A 22,616-nucleotide genomic window follows, 5' to 3' on the forward strand; every position below is an offset into this window, starting at 1 on the left:
TTTAGCCTTCCCGTGAGCTCGCAATGTGAGGCGGCCCACTGACCTTTGGTTCCCATCGAGTCCTGATTGTACCACTGATTTAAAGCAAACAACAGCATTTCCAAAAGTAAGTCCTGGAACCATTACACCTTTCCACATACCTCGGAGCACCTCGTACCTATTGTGTCCCCATAGCGTTCTGTGCTTCATTATGGCTGCATTTCTCTTCCCCTTCACTGTTATTGTTTGTTCCTGTGTTTCCATATAGATATTGCCTCCGTTTATCCATATATAAACGCATTTATATTCTGTTACCCGAGGTATTTCCTGGCCCTGTATCGCCACTGTCTGTTCACTGTTTTCATTGAATACCATTACATCCAATTTCCTAACACTAAATTTCAAACCTAAATTGTTGCCTTCCTCTCCACAGATATTAGCCAGACGTTGGAAATCACTTTGCTTGTTAGCTAGAAACACAATGCCGTCAGCATAAAATAAACCTGGACGCTGCTGCTCTATTACTGTGCCCGCCTGTTTGTGTGGGAGAATAAAACCCGATATTACTTCCTTCTAGCGCCCTCTCCATCCTCACCATGTACATCATAAACAGCAGCGGGGAAAGGGCACCCCTGCCTCAGTCCCTTGTTGATATGAACTTTCTCGGCGCTCCTCATCCCTTCCCATTCAACGCAAACGGTATTTTCTAGGTAAATCTCTCTCAAAAGCTGTAGACAATCGTCACCTAAGCTTTCCCCTTCAAGAATATCCCACAAAATGTTGCGGTCTACGTTGGCAGAGGCTCCTGTAATGTCTACAACTGCTACATATAATGGTCTGCTTTCTACTTTTGATATTTCAAGACACTGAGTAAGAACAAATAAGTTACCATCTAAACACCTAACTATTCTGAAGTCATTCTGAAGTTCTCTCAAATTGCCATTATTCTGTGCCCATGCTTAAAGCTTTTATTTGATTACCCGCACTGCTAGCCTGTATATTACCGATGTAATGGCCAACAGTCTATTTGAGCGAATTCTGTCTTTCTCCCTCTTACCTTTAGAACTCAAATTCATTGTACTTTGTCGCCAACTGTCTGGTATTCGTCTATCTTTTAATATTTCTTCCACTGCTTTCACCAGAGCTTCGTTACTTTTTGGTCCTAGTTCATTATTCAGCCTAACGGGAACCTCGTCTAGCCCTGTGGCTGTGTTCTTGGGAATTTTCTCATCGGCTTTCATCCAGTTGAATGTTGTCAGCAGCAGCTCCTTTTCCACCTGGGTCTCTTGGACGCTCTTTTTTTCTTCGAATACAAGCTCGTCATTGCCATGGAAAGATTCGGCTGTTATTTTTTGGATGTAATTTATTACCGCTTCTCCTTCCAGTCTGTTTTCATGTTCGTCTAGTATATGTTGTATTGTTGACGTCCTGCCTAATAATTTTATGTGGTTCCAAAATATTCTAGGTTCGACCTTCTTTTTCTAACGTATTTCTGACAACCAACTTTCACTTTGACTATGACAGGGCGCAGGGCTCGCTTCTCTCCCCGTTCCTCTTCAAGATGGCGATGAGGGGCCTCCCCGAAGTTCTGAGAAGCATACAGGGGCTATATATCAGTATGTATGCGGATGAGATCAGCTTCCGGACCAACCATGGGAGCGATGCGAGCATCCAGGAGCGCCTGCAGGCAGTGGTGGACACTGTCGTGGACCATGCTGCCAGTAGGGGTCTCTCATGCTCTCCGCGAAAATCGGCATTATTCGTCTACAACCCAAAGTCACTCAGGTGCAAGCGGAGCTGGGAATTTGACATTAAAGTTGTTCCAAAGGTAAACCAAATCAGAATCTTGGGACTTTTCATACAGGAAAGTGGATATAATAATGGGGCAATAAAAAATGTAGAGGGATTTGCCATGCAAGCCCTTGGCATACTTAGAAGGGTCGCGCTGAAAGCACGAGGCCTGAAGGAAAGAAGCTTGCTTAAACTAACCCAAGCATACGTAATAAACTGCGTATGCTATGCTACGCCTTATTTAAACATCAGGTCGGGTGAGAGTAGGAAACTTGACTCGCTCATTCGACGATGCATAAAGAGGGCCTTGGGCTTACCAATTAGTACCTCCAAAGAGAAGCTCCTCTGTATGAGAGTGCAGAATACTTGGGTCTAAATAGCGGAGGCTGTCAGAATTTCGTAGTTCGAAAGTTTAAGCCGAACGACCACGGGCAGAGCTATCCTCGAATTTGTAGGTCTGCAAACAGATAGGGGTCTACGAGGCAACCAAACATCGCGCAGGACTACCGAGAAAATCTAATCATTTCCCCCCTCCCTCGTAACATGCATCCCATATTCAACACAGAGAGGAGGGAAAAGAGAGCAGAAGCACTAATCAAACGCTTCGATTCGATGGGCAGCAAGTCGGTTACGTACGTGGACGCTGCAAGGGGCAAGTCGGGCGCAGTGGTCGCCTCGGTGGTCGACGGCCGAGGGGCCTCCGTATCGGCCGCCGCCATTAGAAGCCACGGAAACGGCTGAAGAAATTGCGATAGTGCTTGCTTGCGTTGGAACGGAAGAAAATGTCATAATTAGCGATAGCAAAACGACTATCTGGAATTTTGAAAAGGTAGGATCTCGCCGGAAGTGGCAAGGGTTCTCACTAGTAGTCGGCTAAACAGAAAAATTAGCCTAATTTGGACCCCGGCACACACATCCTTTCCTGGCAACGAGGCGGCCCACGAGTTAGCCTGAGCTCTCTACTTCCTGGTCGCTGTGGAGCCGCCCGACTGCCGGAGCATGGACGAGCGTCTGCAAAATTATATGGAGATTGTAGAAAATTATCGGCTACGCAGGATACTGGTGCCACCGCCGGACAGAAATCCAAACAATAGAGAGGCAGTCGCATGGCGCCGCCTGCAAGCTGGGAACTTCGTAAACCCGGTCTGTGCATACCATGGTATACATAATCTGGGAATGCGCTAGCTCCGCAGCGGCTAAAGCAAACATAAATTGTAGAGAGGCCTGAGAAGCCCTGCTGCGGAGCGAGGACACTACTCCATAGCAACACGCCATCCGCCTGGCTGAAGAAGCCGCGAAGAGTCAAGACCTCTTTGCTCGCTTCTAATGGAGGAGGTCCCAGCCCCCGTCCCCTAGGCCTGGGTACCGTCCCCGGCACACAGGCCTTTGTGCATGTGGATTAGGGGGCCTCCTTATCTGGTGGTACAATAAAGTTGCTATCATTATCATCATCGACTCACGCCCGTAAAGCTAACCTCGCCTCACGCATTATTGCGCTGCGCCTTCCTAACGCATTACCGCTGTTTACATGAATGCGATGCGCTAGACACGTGACGCGATGCGCCACTGTCGCTTTCGTGTAAACGCGGCTCCTGTCAAGATACGGTGCGCAAGACTGCGCGAAGCCGTGCACAGTCCACACTTGTCGAAGCCGCCTCTCTCCTCCCTACCGCACGGCCTCCCCGCGTTGAGCAGCGGTTCCCCTTGCTTCCGGTCGCGAAATACGCAGTTCCTGCCTCCCTCCCAACCCACCCACCCCCTATGCCCTTTCGCGTGACGAAAGACGGCGCGTATGATTTCCGCTTTCTCCTTCGCGCGCTCCAGATTGAGCCGTGATCGCCGGTTTCCCTCGCGTGCTTTCACTCGCACTTACAGCATACGTCACGCGGCGATCGTCATACGTCATGGCATACGGCATACGCCTTATGGCAAACGTCACGCGGTAACGGTGTTATCGCGCTTGGACTTTATAGTGAACATCACGGTGGGGGGGGGGGGGGGGGGACGGCGACGGTAAAAATGCGCCTAGAGTGTCTATACAGTTGCCATCGCAATAATATTTTGCATAATCCTTCATACTTACTTGTAATTAGGCGTAATATAGACATACTCTAAGGAGCGCTACATGACGGCCAACCATGTGCCATTGGTTTTATTCAGTAGTGGTTTACCACGTTTTTAAAATCTTTCGTGCAATCTATGTGTAACACCCTGTATATCTCGTATAATGTTTTCCTGAAATGCTGTATTTATTCAATGATAATGTGATATTACGTGTTCTTGTTTCTTTATTTTTTAATGTGTGTTAGATGCTTGTTGTTTAACATTATATTGACACGTGTAGTCGTTTAGGTTTCTCTGGTGACCGCTTTTCACCTGTTACCAAATGTGAAACGCTATAGTTCAGCCCTCAGCGCAGCCGCACCTGCGTTATTTGGAACTCATGCGAATGTTATCGCTCATTCTGTTTGTTGCTTATATCCTCGCCGAACTGTGTATTATCCGATTACATCCGAGACATGAATCGCGTAGTACTTTCTGGAAACCCCGTGGGCACGTGCGATTACACTACTGCCTTCGACGAGTAGCGTGTAAAAGCCGACGGGCTGGACCTGCAAATCAAATTCCGGCGATCGCCGACTGCGTTCGTGGACATCGTTGTGGTTTGAGTCTAACATGCTTTTACCAAAAATAAATACACGTATTTATTTAACTATGTTTTGGATCGTGTAGCCTTTTTCTTTGATTACGACCAGTGTGCTACGTGAACAAGTGAACTCATTTGCCTCGTAATTGTTGCGCTTGTCCCTTAGCCAGCAACTAAGGGGAAGTCCAGTTTAGATAAGGAAACAGACACATGCTTTCCAATGAACTACCAAAAGCATTTTGTTGTACGACTCTGAAACCTTTAGGCCTTTTTGTGTTAGCTAAAAAGAAAAAAAGCTCGAATAGAGCTCAACAGAAAGACTCACGCAGATGTCTTCAATTTGGCACATGTTGCCCCAGACAGGGTAGTTTGCCTCGATGAGCTCGCACGTTTGCCAGCACTGTCAATATAGAAAAAAATTGCGAGTTAAGTGATCACTGAGCAAGTAGAGAAACGAAGCACAAATCTTAGGAAGAGGCCAGACATAATAACATGCTTATGCGTGTTAAACTGTCCCTACTGCGCCGAGCATGCAACTATTTCTCGGCTGGTGAAGGAAGGGACTTCCTTTCTTCAATTTTATTCCTTCGTTTTCATAAGCCACTCACGAACAAACATTTCTAGTTATAAACGAAGCGCTGCTGTAACGTAACATTGGTTTCAATAATGGCTGAAATTTCTGCACAGTGTGTCAGCTGTTATACCCGTCATGCCAGGGTATCTGCTCCGTCTACGACTGCAGACATTTCCCTGCATGTCGCCACTGGACCACAGGGTTAAAAGCGCTGAATTATTAAAATGACATCATTATTGCACCTGACCAACGCCACACTTGTGTGATAGCCTAAAGACGAGAAGAAAGCTTTAAGATAACCAACCAATGGGGGCATTTAGGTACGCATCAAAATGCAAGAATCCCAGTTTTACTATGCTCTGCACAATACAACAAAACACAATTTGTTTTTCACCAATAAAATAAGATGAACGAGGTGGTAGACTAGAAAAGTGCTTGACAAATTAGGTTTCCGCCCCAATTACAACAGGCAGTGGCAGGAGACGACTGACATTCTCGCTATGAATAAGAAAGGGAATGCTGGTAAACTTGCCCAGTATATAATAATAATGAAAAAAGAAACTGCACATCACCTTGCGCAGTTGACGAAAAGAACAAAACAAGACGGAGAAGACTAGTGGCGAGTGTGTAATTAGCGCCAGTCCTGTCGTCTTCTTTTTCTGTGTCCCTGCTATTTTGCGCTAGTCTTTTCAATAATTATTGAGAGAAACAGATCAATCAGAAGAACATTGTTTATAAAAAAGATTACAATCTTGAACTCATCATATTTATGAAATTGGCGCTGAGGTGGCCAACCTTACTAAACAAACAATTCATGCAAGGCCAAGTTACTGAAGTTGTCCACATTACTGTGTACCCTTGATAATTTTGTTTATGGCTTGTGGCAACTATTAAACTAAAGTTTTCCACCCACAGTTTATTCTTACTGCTGGTAACAACCAGTGTGGTTCGTAGTGGTGCGAGTACGGCGGATCATTGAAATGCAGTGGAGCTAAGTGAGAAATATTTCCAAGCGCGTGTTTTCTTTGTTTCTACAGGTGTGTGATAGTTTCATACTAAAAGTAGCTCAAGACGAACGGCAACGCAATACAGAGACGTCCATAGGACAGCGCCTGTCCTGTGTACCTCTCTGTCTTGTGTTGCCATTTCTCTTGCGCTGCGTTTATTATGAATATGAAGATCAACCAAGTTGCCCACTATTCCCCTTTATCGTAATAAATTACACGTGTGCAAGGAAAATACGGGCCTAATTCTATGGCCTTTATTTATTTGTTTTGTCCGGTCTTACCCTGGTGTTAACAACAATGCGATGAGCACGTTTCTCAAGGATGACTACTTTTTCATGATTAGTTTCTATAGTAGTCCTCCATACCAGTGTACTGTTATTCATGTGCGAGCAGACTAAAGCATGAAGGAGACCAAAGCATTCGCATGAGTACGCCAGGGTATTCATCTTCATTCATCTTGATAGTCAACATGTGCCCATGAAGAACTGTTTCTATGCGTAAGAAATACGATACTCGAAGCAATATGGCGAACATGTGCCACATTTCCAATATTCTATTGTTTTAAAGTTAACAGAACGGCATCCTAAGAAGCTGCATATTTTGACAAGCTGGTACTTCAAGAAAAGACAGAATTAGCTCTGCGTGCTTGATCTTAACTTGCAAAGAACGTCGTTACCTTACATCACTTTTATGCATATGAAGACAATTTTATGCTTTGTGTCGGTTTGGTGTGTTTTCGTCCTTCCTTTTCACAATCATAACTTGAATGTGGAGCTATCTGCGTTGTGAGTTTGAAAAATGCATATGGCGAACACGGTGCCTGTGAACATCTGCCTTGCATAAAGTTAACGATGGCCTACGACACCACCGAGGATAGACGCTTCTTTATCACCTTCAAAGCTAAGTTGCAGCGTCTCAAGTTGGATAACACTTTGAATTGTTAATTTTGGGGATGGCTGCCTTTTAGCGCTCAAGTCTTAATGAATTACGCATGTCTATGTCTCTAAAAAATAAATTATGCAGTTTGACGTACCGAAACCACTTTCACATCGTGAGGCACGACGTAGGGGGGGGGGGGGGGGACTCTGGCAAGTTGGGCAACTGGGGCTTTTAACGCGCAGCTAAATCTAAGTAGAAGGGTTCTTTCGCATCACACCCCCCTCGAAATGCGGCTGCCTTTGCTACGTATTTCACTGAAAGTAAGTAAAAGGGTTGTGCTTGTTTCTTGCTTAGATGTTCTTGCTGTTGGCTATGGTTTCAGGAAATAATTGCTCCCGTTGATGCTGTGAAACACCTTACAGTTATTGACTTGTTGACAACGGCAAACTTAACTCGCCACATTATCGTCATCATCATCATCAGCCTCGGTACGCCCACTGCATGGCAAAGGCCTCTCCTATACTTATCCAACTACTCCAGTCATGTCTTAATTGTGGCCGCGTTGTCCCTGTAAACTTGTTAATCTCATTCACCCACCTAACTTTCCGCCGCCCCCTGCTAGGCTTCCCTTCCCTTCGAATGCAGTCCGTAATCCTTAAAGGCCATCGGTTGTGTTCCCTCCTCTTTACATGTCCTGCCCACGCTCATTTCTTTTTCTTGAGTTCAACTAAGATGTAATTACCTCGTGTTTGTTCCCGCAACCAATCTCCGCTTATCGCATAACATTACACCCATGATTAATCTTTCCATAGCTTGTTGCATCGTCCTCAATTTACGTAAAACGCTTTTCGTAAGCGTCCACGTTTCTTCTTCGTACGTGATTACTGGTAAGACACAGCTGTTATACACTTTTCTCTTGAGGGATAACGAGAACATGCTGTTCATGGTCTGAGAGTGCCTGCCAAACGCACCCCAGCCCATTCTTATTCTTGTGATTATTTCAGTCTCGTGATCCGGATCCGCGGTCACTATCTGCCCTAAGTAGATATATTCTCTTACCAATTCCAGTGCCTCGCTACCTATCGTAAACTGCTGTTCTCTTCCCAGACTGTTAAACTTTATTTTAGTTTTCCGCAGTATAATTTTTATACCCACCCTTCTGCTTTGCCTCTCCACGTCAGCGAGCGTGCATTGCACTCGGTCCCCTGAGTTATTAAGCAAGGCAATATCATCAGCGAATCGCAAGTTACTAAGGTATTCTCCATTAACTCTTATCCCCAAATCTTCCCAATGCAGGTCTCTGAATACTTCCTGTAGGAACAGTGTGAATAGCGTAGAAGAGATCGTATTTCCCTTCCTGGCGCCTTTCTTTATTGGAATTTTGTTGCTTTCTTTATGGAGCACTACGGTGGCTGGGGAGGCGGCTGGGGAGGATCAGGTAACAGCAGATTTGTTGAAGGATGGTGGGAACACTGTCGTAGAAAGATTGGCCGCTCTATATACATAATGCCTCATGACCTCGAACGTACCGGAATCTTGGAAGAACGCTATCAAAATCGTAATCCATAAGAAAGGGGACGCCATAGACTTGACAAATTATAGACCGATCAGCTTACTGTCTGTTGCCTACAAAGTATTTACTAAGGTAATCGCAAATAGAATCAGGAATACCTTAGACTTCTGTCATCCATTGGACCAGGCAGGATTCCGTAAAGGCTACTCAACAATACACCATATTTACACTATCAATCAGGTTATAGAAAAATGTGCGGAATATAGCCAACCCTTACATATAGCCTCCATTGATTACGAAAAAGCATTTGATTCAGTCGAAACCTCAGCAGTCATGAAGGCACTACGGAATCAGGGTGTACATGAGCCATATGTAAAGATACTGCAAGATATCTATAGCGGTTCCACAGCCACCGTAATCCTCCACAAAGAAAGCAACAAAATCCCAATGAAGAAAGGCGTCAGACAGGGAGATACGATCTCTCCAATGCTATTCGCAGCATCTTTACAGGAGGTATTCAGAGACCTGGAGTGGGAAGAAATGGGGATAAAAGTTGATGGAGAATACCTTAGCAACTTGCGATTCGCTGATGATATTGCCTTGCTTAGTAACTCAGGAGACCAATTGCAATGCATGCTCACTGACCTGCAGAGGCAAAGCAGAAGAGTGGGTCTAAAAATTAATCTGCCGAGAACTAAAGTAATGATTTAACAGTCTCCGAAAAGAACAGCAGTTTACGATAGGTAGCGAGGCTCTGGAAGTGGTAAGGGAATACATGTACTTAAGGCAGCTAGTGACCGCGGATCCGGATCATGAGACTGAAATAATCAGACGAATAAGAATGGGCTGCGGTGCGTTTGGCAGGCATTCTCAGATCATGAACAGCAGGTTGCCATTATCCCTCAAGGGAAAAGTGTATAATAGCTGTGCCTTACAAGTACTCACCTATGGGGCAGAAACATAGAGGCTTACAAAAAGGGTTCTACTTAAATTAAGGAGGACGCAACGAGCTGTGGAAAGAAGAATGATGGGTGTAACGTTAACGAATAAGAAAAGAGCAGATTTGGTGAGGAAGAAACGCGAGTTAATGACATTGTGGCGACACACTCCGCGCATATTTCTGCGCACCCTCCGTGTTCCTATCATCCGGTCCAGCATAACACAGCTGCATGCTGGAGTGCGTGGCCGATAAAGCATAGCGCCACCGCCGCGTCACTTGTGGTGACGCGGCGGTGTGGTGGTGTGGTGTATGCATCACCTGTGGTGGCTATAAACAGGCTGCCTGGCTGAGAAAGAACGCTTTCTACCTTCCACTACTGAGACCAACGTAGCGTTGGTGTGCCCGCCCGCTGCCATCGTTACTCGAATAAAGAGTCGTTACGTTTTTATGTTGGGATTGGTCCTTCGGCAGACACGACATCCCACATCTGGTGACCCGGACGAACAAGACGTGGTCCAGAAGCAATAGCAACAGCTTCAGGAACGTCACGACCAACCCAATGGTTCCGTGCAACAGCGTCCTGCCTGCTCCGCCGAGGGCGTCAGAACCCAGGCAGATAGCATCTCGCACGCTGCCCCGCACGGCGTCTGCCGTGTCGCTGTCAAGCTTCCGCCGTTTTGGGCCGACTCGCCCGAGGTATGGTTCGCCCAAGTCGAGGCCCAGTTCTACCTCGCGCACATGACGCAAGACCGGACCCGCTACGATTATGTCGTCGCTCACCTCGATGCCCGCTACGCCAGTGAGGTCCGGGATATCCTTGCCAACCCACCAACGGCCAACCTTAATGAACACCTCAAGAACGAACTCATTCGCCGCCTGCCACTCTCGGAAGGCCAGAAGGTGCGACAACTTCAGTCCGCAGAACTTGCCGAGCGCAAGCCTTCGCAGCTCCTCCGCCACATGCGCGCTCTCGCGGGCAACATGGAAGTCCAGGTTTCGTTACTACGAACGCTTTGGCTTCAACGACTTCCATCGCACGTCCAGGTAATTCTGCGGGCTCATCTTGCGCTACCTCTCGACCAACTTGCCGCGATCGCTGATCGCGTCATCGAGGTCTCTTTGCCACCGTTGTCGCACACCGTCCAGGCTGTCGCCGCACCGCTGAACACCATAGAGCTTGCGCGCCGTATCGACGATATCAACCGACAGGTCAGCTTCATTCAACGACGCTTGGATCAACACTTGCAGACGGGCCACTCACAAAGCCGTGGCCAGAACACTGCCCCGTCGCAGGAGCCTGGTGACGACGACCGGTGCTACTACCATCGACACTCGGGGACAGAGCACGGCAATGTCAACCACCCTGCTCTGCTAGAAATCAGGAAAAATTGAAGGACGCTTAAGCTTCGCCTTCAAGAGTGGAACGCGACAGCGTTCCCGTCGACCCGCCAAGGGGTGTAAGACAATGGGCTACAGGGCAGCCATCACTTACGAGGCGCCCCGCATCGGACGTGGTGAGCGTCGAGCCATATGGTCGAGCAACGCGGCGTTCGACGCAGCAACGAAACGTGCGCCTGAGCAAGCGGAACGAACCGAATAACTCGGTATCTCGGAGGGGGAAATGATGCACGCCAGCCAAACGTCATGATCGCCACGGGCAGAGAGATAGACAGATAGCGATCTAAAGAAAGGAAGGACGCTTGATTCTGCAGAGGGAGCAAGGCGAAGCGTTGTCAGGGGAGAGAGAGTCCGGGCCGCGAACCGCCTCGCACCGGTCCTCGCAGCTCCAGTGTGCGCGTGGCGCGCCATCTGTCGGGGCAGCGCCGTACATGGAGAGGAGGGGGTCTTCTGTGTTTGCCGCAAGATGGCTCTGCGTGTGCGGAAAGCGCAGAAGAAATGCAGCGGAAACGCACTTCGCTACTCGTGCAATTGCGACTTCTGTAAGTTACATGTTCATAATTACCGATATACACCGCAGTATAACTTTCCACGGCTCGTTTCGAAGGCAACACCGCATTCACTAGAGGCGCGTTTGTACCGCTTGAAAGCATCGGACTCGTGGCTGAGTGGTAGCGTCCCCGTCTCCCACTCCGGAGACCCTGGTTCGATTCCCACCCAGCACATCTTGGAAGTTGCTTTTTATTTATCAAGTGCCTGCCGTGATTTATCGCTCACGGTCAACGCCGCGGACGCCGACACCGACGCCGACGACACCGGCTTTTCTGCGACACGAGCTCCTTAACGCTATCGCGTTAAAATGCCAACGGCAGCTCGTAGCCACGGCTGCGAGCTGCCAACCTGGAGGCCATCGCAACTTCGTAACCGACCAAATTACGAAGCAGCGGTTCCTTGTCGACAGTGGTACCGACATTTGCTGGTACCCGCGAGCCCACCTTCAAGGTCCCCGTCCTTCTACGTCTTTCGAGCTCAGCGCGGCAAACCGGTCCACTATCAAAACTTACGGCTCGCTCCGCCTGCACGTCCAGCTTAAAAACCTATGCAGTGACCTTTATTAGAATTTTGTCATCGCCGACGTCACAGAGCCAATCATCGCCTCAGACTTCTTGGCGCACTGCGACCTGCTTCGGGACTGCCGCCACGGTCTCATCGACGCGACAACGGGACATTCTGCGCCAGGACAGCGAACGACTACCCACCAGCCAAGCATTAAAGTACTTAGTGTCGAACATAATTCACCGTACCACGCTATCCTCGCCGAATTTCCTGGTTTGACGCGCCCCAGCGGGTTGCCACGTGATGTGCTGCACTCCACTTTGCACTACATTCAGACCACCCCAGGCTCCCCGGTTTTCTGTTGCGCCCGTCGCCTTGCCCCGGACCGCATGCGCATAGCCAAGGCGGAGTTCGAAGCTATGCTCCGGGAGGGAATCGCCCGCCCCTCCGACGTCCCATGGGCCTCGCCACTTCACCTCGTCCCTAAGAAGACCGAAGGATGGCGGCCCTGTGGGGACTACCGTGCCCTCAACGCCCGCTCAATTGCGGACAGGTGCCCCGTTCACCACATACAGGACTTCGCCCATTGCATTTCCGGCTGCCACGTTTTTTCCGTGCTAGACTTGGTCAAGGCCTACACGCAGATACCCGTCAATCCGGACGACGTCCCGAAAACTGCAATTATTACTCCTTTCGGCTTGTTCGAGTTTCCCTTCATGAGCTTTGGCCTGAGGAACGCTGTACAAACCTTTCAGCCCTTTATCGACGAAGTCGTCCGCGGCCTCAACTTCTGCTTCGTCTATCTTGACGACATCTTGGTCTTTTCCTGCAACACCGACGAACACCACAGGCACCTTCGTCTGCTTTTCCAACGCCTCGGTGACCACGACCTACTCGTCAATGTCCCAAAGAGCACGCTCGGCGCTTCAGTCGTCAAATTTCTCGGCCATGAAGTCTCATCAGTGGAAACTCGACCCTTACCTCAACGCATCTCAGACATGCAAAATTACTCAACCAACCACCGCTAAAGACCTTCGCCGTTCTCTCGACATGCTGAACTTTTACAGGCGTTTCTTGCCACACGCAGCCGAATACCAGGCTGCCCTCCATGATGCCTTGGCTGGTCTACGAGGAAACCAGCCCGTCATGTGGATACCGGCTTTAACGGAACTTTTCGAAAAATGCAAAGCTTCTCTCTGTACCGCCACACTTCTCTCCAAGCCTGTGCCAGACGCTCCCTTGGGGCTTTTGACGGACGCCTCTAGCATCGCCGTAGGCGCCGCCCTTATGCAGCACGTAGACAACACCTGGCGTCCTGGCATGAGGAAAGCTGGTCCCTTCCTTTAAGGAATCCTTTATAAGTGCAAGCTGTTATTCCTAATTCGAAAATGTGTTCCTCAACGAAATGTACACTGTAATCCCCAGTCACCTTGGCTTACGGCCGCCTTGCGCCGTCTTCGGAACAAAAAAAAAACGCTGATTTCGTTCCGCAAAAAACTCTAACAACCCGGTTCGTTGGTCCGAATATCACCGCATCAACGATGAATGTTGTAGCGGCATTTCCCAAGCAAAGCAAACCTTTTTGAACATTACATTACCGCCATACTTACATGTCAACCCACGTAAATTCTGGAATGTTGTTCGTGGTAATACACCAGCCACAATACAATTGTCTCAGTCTAACACCCCTGTTCAAATTGATCAGAGTTGCTCAATTTTTAATAATATCCTTGCTTCCTTTTTTCATGACGCTGCACCTATGCTTTTGCCACCTTCAACGAAAGTTTGATACTCCAATGGAATCAATTCTTATAGACTGGGTGGGCATTAGAAAACTAATCGGTAATTTGAAAATATCTTCGTGGGTGGGTTCAAATGAAATTAATTCGAAAATACTCAACTGTACCGAACTGTATTCATCAATTATTCTGTCTAGGATATTCCAACAATCATTACGCTGCTCATTACTACCAAGCGACTGGAAGGTGGAGAAGGTTGTTCCTGTTCACAAATAAGGTAACGCACATTCTCCCGAAAACTACCGTCCCATATCACTAACCAGCATTCCCTGTAAGATTCTAGAGCACATAATACATTCCCACATAGTTGATTTTCTTGAGACGAACTCTTTTTTTAACAACAGTCAGCCTGGCTTTAGGAAATCCTTCTCCTGCGAAACACAACTAGCTTGCTTTACTAACGAGCTCTTTCCTAACACAGACTTCGGATTTGACACTGATTTCCTCTTTATCGATTTTGCTAAAGCCTTCGATAACGTATCCCATAACCTACTAATCTATAAACTTAGTCTTCTTAACATTGACCCGCTAGTACTGGACTGGATTAAAAACTTTCTTGCTAATAGAACACAGTACGTAATCCCGAACAATTCGTCGTCTGCTCCCCTCGCGGTAACGTCGGGAGTGCCGCAAGGGTCGGTTCCCGGTCCTCTACTTTTTCTAATCTATAATAATGATCTAGCTTCCTGTGTGAAATTTTCAACTATTAGGCTTTTTGCTGGTGACTGCGTTATACATCATAAAATTACTGACCTCAATGATTCTGGTAAACTTCAAGACGACATTAGTAACGTTCTGTTATGGTGTAACAAGTGGTCTATGAGGGTTAACTTAAGCAAATGTAAATGCATGCGGGTATCACAGCGTACCAATACTAATCTACATACATATTTTCTAAATAATAGCCCTCTCTCAGTTGTCTCGTCGTACAAATATCTTGTAATAAACAAGACCAGCAACCTTTTCTGGTACATGCATGTCGACATTATGTGCAGCAATGCCAATCGCATGTTGGGCTATTTGCGTCGAAACTTCCCATCCGCCCTATCGTCACTGAAAATAACACTCTACAAAACATTAGTTCGCTCCAAACTAGAATACGCATGGGCCATTTGCGACCCGGCTTACATTACACACATAAACAGCATAGAAGCCATTCAAAATCGTGCAGCGCGTTTCATTTTATCAAACTACTCACGACATGCTAGCGTTACCGCAATGAAGACAACACTTAACTTGCAAGAACTTTCTTTCCGTCGTAGATGCTTCCGCCTTTCGCTATTCCATAAAATCTACCACCACAACCCTTTGTTGAAAGAACAGCTTATCACCCAACCGTCATATCATCTCGCTCTGATCACAGTTTCAAAGTTGGTGTGCCGTCTTCAGTACTAAACTTTGTAGTAATTGATTCATCCCTCCATAAGCATTTGACCTACGCCTTCTCTCAAAGCCGCGACAAACTCCCGCCGGTCCAGCAGAACCAGCTCTCGTTCATTGCCCAGTTTATCACCGACATCCAACATGTCAGCGGGAAGGACAACGTGGTCGCCGACGCGCTTTCACGTGTGGCAGCTATTAGCCCTTCGCAGATAACAGCTGATGTCCTCGGCGCGGCTCAGACCACAGACGGCGAACTGCAGGAGCTTCTTAAGCGCGGGTACTCACTACAGCTGTAGCAAGTCCCCATACCTAAATCAAGAACGACTATCTACTGCGACATATCAACAGCACGAAGTAGGCCTTACGTGCCCTTTCCCATCACCGTGGCCTCTTCAACCAGCTACATAATCTCAGCCATCCCGGCATACGCGCCTGTACATGCCTCGTGGCCGACCGCTATGTCTGGCCCTCCATGTAGCGGGATTGCCGCACCTGGGCGCGCTCCTGCATTCAATGCCAGCGCGCTAAAGTCACCAGGCATGTGTCTTCGCCACTCGGAGCATTTCCCCAGACCTCTGGTCGGTTTCAACACGTCCACCTTGATATCATAGGACCCTTGCGTCCAGCTGGACGCTATCGCTACTGCCTCACCGCCATTGATCGGTACACTGGATGGCCTGAGGCATGGCCCCTCGAGGGAATCACTGCTGAAGACGTCGCCTCGGCCTTTGCCGGCTGGATTGCCCGCTTCGGGTCCCCTTGCCGCGTCACCACCGACCAAGGACGACAGTTCGAATCGCACCTTTCCGGCTGCTCGGACTGACCATCGGGTTCGTATGCTCGCGGACTACCAGCTACCACCCATGCGCCAACGGGATGATCGAGCGTTTCCACCAACAGTTCAAAGCAGCCATCATGTGCCACCCGGACTCAACCTGGCCTGAAGCCACTCCAGCCGTCACCCTAGGTCTTCGCGCCACCCTCAAGCCCAAAATTCAGGCTACACCCGCAGAGCTCGCCTACGGGGAACCCCTCCGTCTCCCAGGCGAATTTCTTGGTGCACCGCCATCCACCACCGCGACGTCAGATCCCACCGATTTCATCGCCCGGCTCCGACGCACCATCGCTGCCCTCCGCCCGTCACCTGCAGCTCACCACTGTAAGACCGCCCCCTTTGTCTTCAAGGATGTGGCAACGTGCTCGCACACTTTTCTCCGCGACGACATCGTCCGCCGGCCTATACGGCCACCTTACAGTGGACCCTACCCAGTTCTCCGTCGCGACAACAAAACACTCACCCCGCGCATTAAAGGGAACGCCGTCCGCGTCTCTATCAACCGGCTGAAGCCGGCCTACACCGATTCCGCCGAAGCAGGGAATACCAGTGCACCCACAGACGTCCATCCACGACCGCAGACATCGCAGCCTGCTTGAGTCACTACACGCAGTGGATGTCGGTTACGCTGCCCACATTTTTACAAGCCCTGAGGGCTCTCCACTCCGCGGGGGGGGGGGGCGGTTATGTGGCGACACACTCTGCGCATACTTCTGCGCAACCTCCGTCTTCCTATCATTCGGCCCAGCATAACACAGCTGCACGCTGGATTGCGTGGCCGATAAAGCATAGCGCCACCGCCGCGTCAACCGAGGTATACGTCACCGACGGTGGCTTTAAAAACAGTCTGCCTGGCTGAGAAGGACCGCTTTCTACCTTACGCTACTGGGATGAACGTAACGTTGGTGTGCCCGTCCACTGCCATCGTTAGTCGAATAAAGAGTCGTTATGTTTTAACGCGATAGCGTTAAGGAGCTCGTGTCGCAGAAAAGCCGGTGTCGTCGGCGTCGGCGTTGACCGTGAGCGATAAATCACGGCAGGCGCTTCATAAATAAAAAGCAACTTCCAAGATTGGCCCGGTGGGAATCGAACCAGGGTCTCCGGAGTGTGAGACGGAGACGCTACCACTCAGCCACGAGGTCGATGCTTCCAAGCGGTGCAAACGCGCCTCTAGTGAATGCGGTTTTGCCTTCGAAACGAGCCGTGGAAAGTTAAACTGCGGTGTATATCGGTAATTATGAACATGTAATGTACAGAAGTCACAATTACACGAGTTGCGAAGTGCGTTTCCGCTGCATTTCTTCTGCGCTTTCCGCACACGCAGAGCCATCTTGCGGCAAACACAGAAGACCCCCTCCTCAATGTACGGCGCTGCCCCGACAGGAGGCGCGCCGCGCGCGCATTGGGACCGCTGCCAGGCGCGTCGCGGGACTCCCTCTCCCCTGACGACGCTTCGCCGTGCTCCCGGTCCTTTCTTTAGATTACTATCTATCTCTCTGCCCGTGCCGATCGCGACGTTTGGCTGGCGTAGATCGTTTCCCCTCCGAGACACCGAGTTCTTTGGTTCGTTCCGTTCGCTCAGGCGCACGTTTCGTTGCCACGCCGAACGCTGCGTTGCTCGACGCTCACCGCGTGATAGGTGGACGCTAAGTCCGATGCGGGGCGCATCGTAAGTGATCGCTGTGCCGTAGCGCATTGTCTTATACCCCTTGGCGGGTCGACGGGAACGCTGTCGCGTCCCACTCTTGAAGGCGAAGCTTAAGCGTCCTCCAATTTTTTATGTTGGGATTCGTCCTTGCGCAGACACGACATCCCACAACATCTTACTTGAAATCAAGAAAAAGAAATGGGCATGGGCAGGACATGTCATGAGGAGGGAAGATAACCGATAGTCACTAAGGGTTATGGACTGGATTCCAAGGGAAGGGAAGTGTAGCACGGGGCGGCAGGAAGTCAGGTGGGCAGATGAGATTAAGAAGTTTGCAGGGACGACATGGACACAATTAGTACATGACCGAGGTAGTTGGAGAAGTATGGGAGAGGCCTTTCCCTGCAGTGGCCGTAACCAGGTTGATGATGATGATGTCAGCTGTCTTACGGTTGCTGATTAACTACGAAAGTTCTGCAAGTTCTATTCTAGCCTTAGCGTTAGAGGCTTTTATACATTGGCGTTTCCTAATCAGACCTTTCGACTCCTGCGATATCCTGTGACTGGTATCCTCTCTACCGAAGTTACCACCGACTTCTATTGCACACTCCTTAATGATGCCCATAAGATTGACGTGCAATGCTTCTACACCAACGTCCTCTTCCTGAGTTAAGGCCGAATATCCGTTCTGTAGCTTGATCCGGAATTCCATTTTTTCCCTCTTACCGCTAACTCTTTGATCGGCTTATTATGTACCAGTTGCTTCTATTCCCACCTCAAATCTAGGCTAATTAGAGTTCTTACCATTCTATGCTCACTGCAGGACACCTTGCCGAGCACGTCCACATCTTGTATGATGCCAGGGTTAGCGCAGATTATGAACTCTTATTTCATTTCTTGTCTCGCCCTTCGGGCTCCTCCACGTCCACTTTCGGCTCTCCCGCTTGCAGAAGAAGGTATTCATTATCCGCATATTATTCCGTTCTGAAAACTCTACTAATAACTTTCTCCTGGTATTCTTAGAACCTATGCCATATTCCCGCACTGACATGTTTCCAGCCTGCTTCTTGCCTGCGCTGGCATTGAAGTCGTCCATCAATATACTCTATTTTTTTCTGACTTTACTCATCGCCACTTGCATGTCGTAATAGATGCTTTCGACTTCGCGGTCATTATGACTAGATGTAGAGGCGTAGGCCTGTACAACCTGGCCAAATAATGTACCTCTAAGTTAGCGTGTGCAGCTCATATATTCCGTCGCCCAGAAGTACGCAAGCATACCTTGTAGTGCAGCAGATACTGAAGTTCCTTTTTGGAAAACCACCTCACACTTTTTGCTATTTACATGGTAATCGGTACTGATGCTTTTTTGTGCAATGAGAGAGAAGCAGATATACGAAGTTGTTCATAAACTTTTTGGTGCTGAGGTCTACAGACATAACCCAAAGCTTCTGTACCTCCAAGCTACACTTCCGTGCCTCTGACACAATAGCGATGCTCCCGACAATATTGTAACGTGGAACTCTCAGATATATACATGGAGAATGGTAGCATTGAGTGGGCACTTGCTATTTATGGATATATGCCTTGTGAAGCTTTATTTTGCGGCGATGCGAAGAAGGTTTCTTGTACGTGTCTATTTAGCCAACGAACCCATATATCCGTACTCATGCCACACTAAATTTGACACACGTCTCCTCTCTGGTCTGGTAGCACTCGAGCGTAGGTGGAAATGTATCTGCAAGCATAGCTACCAAGGGGTCTTCACCAGTACCACAAACAATGCTTTGTGCTTGGTTATTTCTCTGCATTCATCATTTACCTTTTGCATGCGAGCAACATTGACGATTCTTTCGTATCGCGTGCTGAGAAGGCTCAGTGCCAATGACTAAAGGTGGATAAGCTTTCGGAAGTATTATGTAAGCGTCACATGGGAACATCACAAGATCAGTGGGTGTTGCGAGGTCGTGCTAGCGGTGATCTTAGTGGTGGTGGGGTAGCAGGAGGCGGGTTTAGCCTGGCACTCAAGGCCGGCAATTGCTCACCCTGAGCATCTTTTATAACAACACTGTGGTGTTTCACATTTCCATCAGACCAGTCTATCTTAAGAATCTGATAAGGCGTGAAGTTTCTTTGCCGTCTATAACTAGTCTTTGGGGAACACAGGGTGTTTCAGGCACGTATGTGAAAGGTCCTCTTGTTGCAATGTTTTGAAGTCAAGCCTCCCTTTCGTCTCAAAATTTTTGGCACGACCACAGAAAATGTTTAAGATTTCCCGTCTCGTCGCATGTTGTACAGTTCGCAGAATTGATGCGCCCCAATTGAAATAACCATGCTGGTGTACTAGAAGATCGCGTCCTTATTCGATGTAGTAGTGAGGCTTCCTCTCGACAAAATCTCTTGATTACGCACGGCATATGTGGTTGAACCAAAAGTGACCCACAATAATTTCGAATGTCGGATTTTTAACCTAATTGATCTTTGGGTGGTGGTGGTGGTGAATTGTAGCAGCAGGTGGGTTTAGCCTGGCGAACAAGGCCCGCAATCGCTCCGCCCGAGCGTCTCGCTCAGTACCGCTGAAGGGTTTAACCATATGTCCATCAAACCAGTCTCTCTTAAGAATTCGATGAGGAGACGTGATGTTTCTTTGCGGGCCATAACTGATCCCTCGGGAAATATAAGGTGTTGCACGTGCGCATGCGGAAGGTCCTTGTTTTGCAGATTCTTCAGGAGAGTGTCTCTTTCATCTTGGAATTGCTGGCAGGACCACAAAAAGTGCTCAATGTCTCCTGTCTCGTTGCATACCGTACAATTCGGAGAATTGATTCGCCCCATTATAAATAAGCAGGCTGCTCTATTAGCAGATCCTGTCCTTATTCAATATAGAAGTGAGGCTTCCTCTTGGTGCAATCTCTTGGTTACGCAGGGCATATGCGGTGGAACCCAAAGCGATGCAAAGTGATTTCGAATGTCAGATTTTTGCACTTGATTACTCTTTGGAGCCTTGATTTTGCGAAGATGATAGAGCGCTGCGTTTGCAAGCGCATCAGCATCAGCTGTTTCGTTTCCTGAGGTACCAATGGGGGAGGGAATCCACGGAAACTTTACTGTGAAGCCTTTGTTGTTGAGTTCTTTCACGATGGCTAGCGATTTGCGTGGGAACCTGAGGGATGGCTAACCGCGGTATACTTGTTGTTACGCAGCCTTTGAGTCCGTAAGGACAACCACATTCTGTGGAGGCAAAGAGTTTAATCTTCGCAGAGCAAAAGCTATTGCTATGCCTTCCACAACTGTCGACGACGCTATACAGTCCAGACGGCCAGACCACGTATATCTTAGAAAGGGAATATAGAATGCAGCTGCGCAGCGGTCTTCGTCTGCCTTGACAGAGCCATCTGGGTAAGTCGCGTTCAGGTGTTCCAGGACTAATGACTTGGCTTCTGCAGATGAAATGCAGCTCTTTGATTGCAATCATGGTACATTTAGGTTGCATGCGATGTCCTCGAATGTCCCGGGTGGTTCTATCCTTTCCCTCTGTCTCGAGCAGCGTAATCCTTAAACACGAAGCATGTTCAATACTGCATAAAAATGTGAGCGCGGCCTGTTACCTATACGTCGTAAGAGGGCTCTACCGGGCGTAGACTCACTCAATCGTAGTAGCTGGATCATCTGAGCCTGGGAACCTGAAGTCGTAGAGGGCATGACTCAGCTTCGTAGAGCACTTTCTTGTTTGACGCTGGCTGAGAGACTCCAAGGCAAAGTCGCATACCTTTTCTGTGGATGGCTTCTAAGCGCTCGTATTGGCTGTCTGAGGGTGACGTCAGAGGTAGCTGATGCAGGATTTGACTAGTAACCAACGCTGTATGTAGCCGTAGCATCGACGTCGGGTGGTTGCCCCAGCGTGTGCCAGCGGCTGGCTTGAGCACATGAAGCCTGGGTGACGATGACGCCACAACGTGGTCAACACCGCGGCGCCAGAGTAGCCTGTGGTCTAAGGTAACACCCAGAAATCGGACGTTGGTGACTTGTCGAATCTGGTATCCGTCCAAATTCAGCGTCAAGCGTGCAGATTTTCTTTTCACTCCAGGAAATAGTACGAATGATGATTTCTCTGGTGATAGTGGTAATCCAATCGTTGCCAAGTGGCCTTGAATGGCTCTTACTGCTCCCTGGGCTATTCGTGGGAGGCGGCCATGCTGGTAGCCGGAGACCCATATGCCGATATCATCGGCATATATAGATATCTTCGCTGGTGTTCGATGGTTTAGTACTCTTGGGAGGCTACTCATGGCAATGTTAAATTATGAGAGAGATAAAAGACTCCCCTGTGGCACACCGCGAAATATACGTATTTCATCGCTCAAAGTGTCGCTAAGGCGAACTCTGATGCGACGATCATTGAGGAACGTATGTATGATGTGCAAGAGATGACCCGTGAAGCCTATACCTTGTAGCTGGCTGATGATAGCTCTTTGAGACACGTAGTCGCAAGCCTTAGAAAAATCCATGGAAACAGCAAGTGTCGACATGCCATCCGCACTGTAATGTTCTATGTGGCTTAGCAGGTTCAGCACATTGTCTTGAGCACTTAGACGCTGCCAAAACCCAGTCATGCAAGATGGTAGTTTTCGACCCTGCTTGACGTACCAAGTGAGTCTTGTGCATGTCATCTACTCCATTAGCTTCGCTGCACACGAGGTCAGTGATACCGGTCTGTATGAGTCCAGAGCTGCAAGATTCTTTCCAGGCTTGAGAACCGGTACCACCCATGCTACCTTCCATAAATGTGGGATAGCCCCACTGGCCCAGACTTGGTTAAAAATGCCAGCAAATCACGCCGTCTCTCAACCGGCAGGTTAGCCAGTATCTGATTACTGATAAGGTCAGGTCCCACCGCACAGCGACATCGGAGGCTGCACATAGCTGGTTCCAGATCTCTGAGTGTGGGTCATTTAGGTCATTTGGGAGGACGATGGAGCACTGTGCAAGCAAGAGCTTCAGCTTTCTCGTCGCCAGCATTGCTGATGAGGCAGGGAATTCACTGAAACTTTACCGTGGAGCCATTGTTGCCGAGTTCTTTCATGATGGCTAGTGATTTGCTGCAATGTCTTTAGCTTGCACAGAACAGCAGCTATTGCCACGTCTTCAACAACTGCCGACGAAGCTA

General features: G+C 48.7%; 1 protein-coding gene across 4 annotated transcripts in view; it reads right to left on the reverse strand.

The window, feature by feature from the left end:
- Positions 1-22,616, reverse strand: part of LOC135907116 (uncharacterized) — a 288,229-nt gene that overhangs the window by 157,393 nt on the left and 108,220 nt on the right. For all 4 annotated transcript variants that reach the window (XM_070522689.1, XM_070522688.1, XM_070522687.1 and 1 more), the window contains exon 3: positions 4,743-4,817. In XM_070522689.1, coding sequence (XP_070378790.1) covers positions 4,743-4,817 — 75 coding nt within the window. The remainder of the gene's footprint in view (positions 1-4,742; positions 4,818-22,616) is intronic.

This window comes from Dermacentor albipictus, chromosome 7, assembly GCF_038994185.2.
Source record: "Dermacentor albipictus isolate Rhodes 1998 colony chromosome 7, USDA_Dalb.pri_finalv2, whole genome shotgun sequence".
Classification (NCBI taxonomy): domain Eukaryota; kingdom Metazoa; phylum Arthropoda; class Arachnida; order Ixodida; family Ixodidae; genus Dermacentor; species Dermacentor albipictus.